Source organism: Leptomonas pyrrhocoris (assembly GCF_001293395.1).
Source record: "Leptomonas pyrrhocoris isolate H10 chromosome Unknown, whole genome shotgun sequence".
Lineage (NCBI taxonomy): Eukaryota > Euglenozoa > Kinetoplastea > Trypanosomatida > Trypanosomatidae > Leptomonas > Leptomonas pyrrhocoris.
This window is the reverse complement of record NW_015438362.1, coordinates 920,265-927,868: the sequence shown is the minus strand read 5'-3', so window position 1 is coordinate 927,868 and position 7,604 is coordinate 920,265. Positions and strand designations below refer to the sequence as shown.

Below are 7,604 nucleotides of genomic sequence, written 5' to 3'. Positions count from 1 at the left end.
TAAAGAAGAACGGAATTGGGGCAGATACTAGATAGTGAAGAAACAATGAGTAGCCTTGATGGGGACATTGATGCCAGGTACTCGCTAGTTATGTATTTCCTAAATGCCGTGCAATCACTTCGACTCTTGACTTCCTATCCTTCTTATTCTTTCTCCCTCTCTATCCCTTTTTCCGTACATCGGTTAAAGAGGGAAGGCAAATTTGTCGACAACCTTTGAAAGGGAAACGGCTCACATTTCAGATGGGGGTGGCTTTGCCTGTGTGTGTATGGGTGTGCCTCCTTGCTTGATATTCGTGTGCTGTTGTCAGTGGTGGTTGTAGTGGCTGTGGTGGTGTTGCCGTGAGCAAGGATGCCCGCTAAGGTAATGCATCTTTCCTTCGTCTTCTTCTCTCGCGGTGATTCTTTGTTGTCATTTTTGCTTGCCTCGATCAGAGGATTTTTTTTTTTTTGAGGGGGGTATTCGTTTCGTTCCGTTCTTTTTTTCGTGTTTTCTCTCAACTGGAGTGCGAGTACGTGTTGCTTTGCGGGGTGGATTTGTTCCTTCCCTCCGAGAAGCTGCTCACAGTTGCGGTGTGTGAGCTGTTTTACGGTGTGCGGGTGACGGCACCAACGTCGTCACCAAGGAAGAAGAAACTCGTCATTCCTCTTTCTCGTTTTCCCCCTATTTTGGAAAATGATGGCTCTTTTTGGAGGAGCAGAGATTTGTTATGCAGGAAAATCAGGGGGTTTTCCTGTCCTCGTTGTCTCCCGCACCTCTAGAGACCGGCTTGGCTCCAATTGCTTCAGGTTTTTTTTTATGGTTCTTTGGAAAGGGAATACGTCGATGAAGCGTGCGGTTTCCTGTTATTCCACTGCATGCACTTCTCTCATCTTCGTAGGAAACCATTGTCCCGGTTTTTTTCAAACCTGTTGAAAGGACTGAAATCATTTTCAAAAAAAAAGTATTGCCTGTGTAACGGAAGTCGAAGAGTACAGAGTAATCAGGGGTGACTGTTTCCGCTTCTTGTGAGTCGACTGTTTTCGTGAAGAAGCAGCAGTTTGAGCACTCGCTTGTCTGAGCAGTGGATACGGTGTCAATAATGGAAATATTTGTGTGCTTTTCTGTTGCTGTGTTGGCGCTGCAAAGGGCCTTCCCATTTACCTTTTCTCGCCCCTGTCTTACATGTGTGCGTGCATGGCGTTTTCAACTCTCTCGCTCTCGCTCCCTATTCGGTTTCCGTATTTTCACATTTTCCATTTCTGCTCTCTCTCTCGTTTTCACGTCTACATGCGCCATCGTGAGGTGCCTCACGTTATCCCTTTGTTGGGGATTTGTTTTGTAGGTGGAGTAGCTGTCGGGATCTCCGTGTCGAATCTCGTTTAGCCGCCAGCAAGTTTCACTCAACGCGGGTATGCTTTGGATGCCATAACGCTGTCGGAGAAGCGTTTTTTTTTCTCTTTCTTTCTTTCAAGCAGAAAAGAAACTATCTGTTTATTCCCTCTTCTCTCCTCCTCGTTTACAACGTTGACTTGTCTGTGTCTGCGTGTCCGTGCCGGTGAGTGCGTACCCGCCTGGCGCCAGCGTCGGAAATAGTAACAATGGAGCTCGCACGGCACATTGGAGAGTTGGCGCGACTCACGCGTCGCCTGCGGCACGTGCGGGGGGTGAAGGGGCGTGCGCAGCGCCTCCTAGCGTCCCCACGTTTCGCCCCTCCAACAGCCGCCCCTACCTCCTTCTCCTCGTCCCCCACTTCAGACACACGCGGCAGTGCGGCGGAGGGCGATGAAACGGTGGAGGGGCGCCTTTCGCTGGCCCAACGTCGACAGCGCAGCGCCTCTCAGACGAGTCGCGAGGCCAACGTACGCGGGGCACGTGTGTTAGACGAGCTTCTGCTGCGCCGCATCCCTGTTGCCGTTTCTTTGGTGGAGCGGAGCTGGGGCAAGCTGGTCCGCAAGCAGCGGGAGTGGAGTGCAAGGCGGGAGCGTGGGCAGGAGTCTGCAGTGCACCCGCACGACGCAACGAACGTAAAAAATACCGCAGCATCGACTGCGCTGTCGCTGCCGGATAATGGTGAGGAGAGCGATGTTGACGCGAAAGCCTTTTCACGCGGTGATGCCACGAGATCATGGAGACTTCAGGTGATGTCAGACAACCAGGCATTCACGCCGCTAGCCCGCTCCCCCGCCCCACCAGCGTCGCAGCAGCAGATCGAGGCGGTGTGTCTGTTGCTGCAGCTTCTCCACTCGGTAGAGGAGGTACGGCGGCAGCACCTGCAGGAGAAGCTGAGCGCTGCGCAACACCGCTGCGACGCGGCGGACAAACTGTGGCAGAATTTCCAACGCGACTTCGCATCACAGCTGCGCTACCGCCACCGGTCCCCCGCGAAACACCAAAAAGGCGCGTTGCCGCTCCGTGCGGAGGACGCGGCGCTGCTGCACGAGACGGCCGACGCACTGCAGCGCCGCCGCCGGGTCGCGCGTGACGACTTCGCGCTCGTCCGCTCCTCTCTCCTCACTCGGTCGTTCGTGTCGGCGCGGCTATGGCGGCTGCTGCTGCGAGAGTCGGTGTGGACGGCGGTGGTCGCGGAGCACAGGCGCGCCGCGGCCGCGTCGGCCGGGCCGTGCACCGCGGTCTCGCAATCCACTGTACCTCCTGTGTCACGGCTGCTGCTCTTCTGCCTTGCGCTGACCCGCATAGCTCTGGGCATTCTGCGCGATTACGTGCAAGGCGGCCAACTAAGTCGCCAAGCACCGCGCTTTGTTGTCTCGCTGCCTTCCCGAGCCTTTCGTGCGCGTGTGACGGCCGTTGATGAAGATGATGGACGAACGCCGGTGAGTGCTGCCATCAACGGTGGCGATGAGAGCAGTGAAAAGACGAGGAAAGACAAGCAAAGTTCGGGCCAGATGGAGGGGATCAGCACGAGCGCTTCTGCAGCATCACCCCCTCCAGCTGCCGCCGACGAGGAGCCAGATCTGTTATTTTCGATGCTGCAGAACGCCGTCAGCACGTCAGACACCGCTTCCCACTTGCACGACGAGGTCGCCGCGTCCTCAGCTGTGCTTCACAATGAGCACCGGCCCGCTCACAGCAACGCGCGGTCCATGCGTTGGATTCCGCCACACACCGCGGAGGTGATGCCGCTCGTCACGGATACCCTTGCCCTTCACAGCCTCGTTCTGCCAGAACTGGAGGTCCCTGCGCTGCTGGAGCTGGGGTGTGCGCCAGAGCTGATGAGTTTGTGCGTTACGCTGCAGCACATGGCCTCCATGACGCTGACACTCGCACAAGATGGCGGCCATGCAAAAGAAAGCGACCGCAGCAACAGCAGGAACCGTGCATCGCTGCACCGCACGCTGCATGCGCTGGAGGACGCGATGACGGCGGTAGGGGCTGGCGTGGTGGACCAACTCGTTGCGGAGTGTCAGACACCCGTGCAAGAGAGGCGAGACGGAGGGGCAACGGTGGCGGGCAGACTCGGGCGCCTCTCGCCGGCAGACGCCGCCCGTCTTGCGGTACAGCTTCACCGCCTTCGCCTGCTGCCGGCCGGGGACGCACGCGTCGCGCAGCTGCTTACGAAACTGCTGACCGACATCTTTCCTGAGCTGCGTACGCAAACAAGTCACGTGCTGCATGAGAAGGCGCGTCAGTCGTCGCTGCTGGCCTTCGCCACGCGACCCCACCGCCACAAACTCTACCAACAACACGGCCGCAAAAATGCGGAAAAGTACTTGCTGGAGACGGTGGTGCAGCAGGCGCGACTGCAGCAACGCCAGCTCGCCGCCGCGCTCCGTGAGCAGCACGTGAACGAAGCACACGTGCAAGCACTCCGCACGCTTTCGCAGAGCCTTCCGCCGAACGATCTCATTGAACTCTTCCAGCTTTTCGCACGCCACGGTGTGGAAAGGACGGAAGGGCGGCACTCCGCGCCAACTGCGGCGGATGTTTGGGTGGCCGGATGTCTCTTTCTCGCCGAAACCGTTTTTATCTCGAGCAGCGCACAACGCAGCGCTTCTTCTTCAGCGGTGGGACAGGAGTATTCGCTGTCGCAGCTCGCGATGCTCTGGGACGCAGCAACGAGTCTGTTTCCGCACATCCGCACCCGACGCACGCAGCAGCTGGCGCAGCAGCGGGCCACGGCGCCGGGTCGTCCACGCGCGTTTTCGTCAGTGCACACGGAGTCTATCATTTGGTCTACGTTTGCAGCGCAGATTTTGTCCGGGGTCAACGCGGCGCTGGCGGAGCGGCTGCAGACGTTGGAGGTGCAACGGCAGGCAGAGTCGACGGCAATGCGGCGCAGCGGTGGGCAGCAGCAACGAGAGATCTTGAAGAGGAAGGACGCCGCAGGCGGCGGCCTTCTCACCGAGCAAACAGTGTCGATAAACTCCGTGGTGGCACTCGCAGCCGGCGTGCTGGAGTACGCCGACCAGGACGAGGCCGTGCGAGACGCAAGCGGTGGAGTTCTCGGGGAGTATCGCAGCAACGCGCACGCCCCCTCCTCCCTGCAGCCTGTTCAGCAGTCCGTTCGCACCTTGGCTCGCCTCCTGCACAGCCTCGTCCTGCACGACCGCTCCCTATGGCACCAGGTGCGTCGACTGCCTGCATCGCAGCGAGACGCGGTGGAGCGGCAACTGCGGGAGTGCTTTCACTCCTTGGGGATGTTGGACGATACCACAACTCAGGCGCTAAGTGTGTTGAACCGCGAGGACGGCGTGGGTGTTTAACGTTCCTGCTTCTTCTCGTACCGAGCGTTCTAGCAGTTTTCCTGTTCGGTGAAGAAGACGAGAGAGGAGCGGCCAACAGGGCGTTCCTACGAGACGGCATTTTCTTGTGTATGGAGAGATGTCGGAGATCAACTTGTTTTTCTTCGTCGACGGCACGTTTTTCTTTCTTCTTTAGCCAATGCAAAGATGATACGTTACTCTAACTTCATCACTCGATTAACTAACCTTTTTACAGATGAACATACGCGACAAACAGATCTCAACAAATAATAAAGAAACCCTACTGCTTCCCTGCAGCCAAGCCACGCGTTGCCGTGCGGGATTCGCTCTCGCAAACCACGTGCAACTAGGCGTTACTCCTCGTAACGCAGCCGCCTCGCCAGTAATGGGTGAAGTCTGAATCGCTGTTTTTCAGCCTGTATTATTCACCGGGCAACCTTTTTGAGTTGTGTTGCACGTCGGACGCATTCCTTCACCTCTTCAGGCCCCTCTCCCCTCCCCCAAAAAATATATACGTTTTGTGAGATCGCACCCTCCCCACTACGTCTTTCGTCCATCGCTGAGGATGCATATCGTAGCTGTACCTCAATAGAACACAAAACATAGCACGTTTTTCGCTGACGGTCCACAGCTCTATCCCTCTGCTCTTACCCAATATTCGTACCAAACTCTGTTTCAGTTGTGCATACACGATCAACAACGAAACAAACAAGGAAACACATTAGCGCACTCATCTCCGTCGCAACGTTTTTTTTTTAAGCTCCAATACCTCTTGTACCTATTTTAGTTTTTCTGCTTACACGCAACCTCCACTCAATAAACCAAACCTATTTCTTATCGCTACTCTCGTGAAGGTGTGGAGTCTGCTCTTTCCGTTATTTTCACCCGTTTTTGATTTCTTTTTTCACCCCCATGCAACAACTCGTGTAGGTCGTCTTCACTCCTGTTACTTGTCTCTCTCCATCTGTCCGTGTTCCGCTTCGACTATGGCGCACGTGTTCGGGCGGCTCTTCTCTGGCGTGTGCCAGCTGACAGTGGTGGGCGGATTGGCGGCGGCGGTGTACTGCCGTCGTGAGTACGGCAACATGGACACCGGCGCCGTCAGCACCGCGCACTCCCTCGTCACCTACAGCAAGGACGACCGCCGCGACATATACGACGTGGCCGTTGTCGGCGGCGGCATCGTCGGCGTGGCCACGGCGCGCGAGATTCGCCAGAAGTACCCGCACAAGCGCGTCATCCTCGTCGAGCGCGAGGCGGACGTGGCGCAGCACCAGTCCGGCCACAACAGCGGATGCATCCACGCCGGCATGTTCTACCCGCCCGGCACCGCCATGGCACGTCTGTGCCCGCGCGGCCACGGCATGATCATCGACTACTGCCGCAAGCACAAGCTGCCCTACGAGCTGTGCGGCAAGATGATCGTCGCGACGGAGGAGAGCCAACTGCCGACGGTGCAGCAGATGTACGACTGGGGCACGAAGAACGGCGTGAAGGGGCTGGAGATCATCCACGGCCAGGAGGAGATCCAGAAGAAGGAGCCGCTGGTGACGGGCCTCTCGGCGCTGTGGTCGCCCACGACCGGCATCATCGACTTCGCGGCGGTGACGCGCTGCATGCTGCGCGAGATGGTGGCCAACGCCAAGAGCAACTTCACCACGCAGTTCCAGTTCGACGCGCAGGACTTCGTGGGTGTGTCGGTGGCGAACACGAAGGGCCCCGGTGCAGAGGAGATGGTGCTGATCCGCGGCCGCGAGCGGAACCACCTGGGCCCGGAGAAGACGATCCTCGCGCGGAACGTCATCACGTGCTGCGGTCTCAGCAACGACGTTGTGGCCAAGCACTCAGGTGGTATTCTGGAATGGGTAGGCAAGCGCGTGGTGCAGACCTACGGCTTTCGCGGCCGTTACTACCAGTTGACGCCGGAGCGGAAGGACATGGTGCACATGCACGTCTACCCGTGCCCGGACAGCCGAAAGGGTTTGAGCGTCGGTGTGCACTTTACACCGACAGTGGATGAGCGCCGGGGGCGCCAGCTGATCATCGGTCCCGGCTCCGCTATGGCCTTTGACCGCTACGGCTACACGCCCTACACGATCGACTTGGAGTACTGTCTCAACTGCGCCTTCAGCAAAGGCGGGTGGGTGAGTCTCATCTCCAACTTCGACGTCATTTGCCAGACGTACTACATGGACTTTAGCAAGAAGATCTTTGTGCGTGAAGCTCAGAAGCTGATCCCCTCGATTGAGGCGAAGGATATCACGGACAGCTTCTGTGGTGTGATGGCGATCGGTGTGGCCCAAGATGGCACCTTGAGCATGGACCTCGCGATGGAGTTTGCTCGGCCGCGCGTGACTTTGGAGGCGACGATGGACGCGAAGAAGATTCTGGATGCAGTCCGCGATACTTCGCACGAGGGCAAGGCGCTGGTGACGCACGGAAGCGGTAAGCCGTTGATTCTGAATGTGCGCAACGCGCCAAGTCCGGCGGCGACTGCATCCATGGCCATCGCAGAGGACATTGTCGAGGTTGCCAGCTCTCGCTTCAGCTGGTAAGACAAATTGAATTCAACAAAGACGTTCCCCTTGCTTTACTCTCTTTTCTATTTTCTCGCAAGCAAACTAGCCACTATCACGCCCTGCCTTTTTTTTTTACCAATCACCGTTCTTTTTCCGATTTATTTCCCGGTGCATCGACGGCGTCTCCTCTCTAGCTGTAGTTTCTCTTTCACTTTTTACGTTATTATTCCTATTGTTCCCTTTCTTTACATTTGTGAGAGATAGGTCAAATCATTTATACCATTCTAGTGGTAAAAAGAAAAAAAAAACAATAATAGTGCCTTTACAGGTCGACAGAGCATTGCTTCTGTTGCTTCTCTTTTTTTTTTACTGTTTTCTATAC

The 7,604-nt window shown here is 56.8% G+C and overlaps 2 protein-coding genes across 6 annotated transcripts; both read left to right on the top strand.

The window, feature by feature from the left end:
- Positions 1-1,580: 1,580 nt before the first annotated feature.
- On the top strand, positions 1,581-4,703 carry ABB37_03965 (hypothetical protein; the record flags this gene model as incomplete). Its single annotated transcript, XM_015801463.1, has 1 exon — positions 1,581-4,703. The coding sequence occupies one exon, from the start codon at positions 1,581-1,583 to the stop codon at positions 4,701-4,703; it is 3,123 nt and encodes a 1,040-aa protein (XP_015660083.1).
- A 483-nt stretch (positions 4,704-5,186) lies between these two features.
- Positions 5,187-7,258, top strand: ABB37_03964 (hypothetical protein; the record flags this gene model as incomplete). Of its 5 annotated transcripts, none has more annotated exons than XM_015801462.1 (1): positions 5,187-7,258. In XM_015801462.1, exon 1 carries the CDS (start codon positions 5,690-5,692, stop codon positions 7,256-7,258), a length of 1,569 nt encoding a protein of 522 aa, XP_015660082.1. In that variant the 5' UTR covers positions 5,187-5,689. The 5 variants fall into 5 exon arrangements, with proteins under 5 accessions (XP_015660082.1, XP_015660081.1, XP_015660080.1 ...); XM_015801461.1 differs by having other exon boundaries at positions 5,228-7,258; XM_015801460.1 differs by having other exon boundaries at positions 5,267-7,258.
- Between the last annotated feature and the right edge of the window lie 346 nt (positions 7,259-7,604).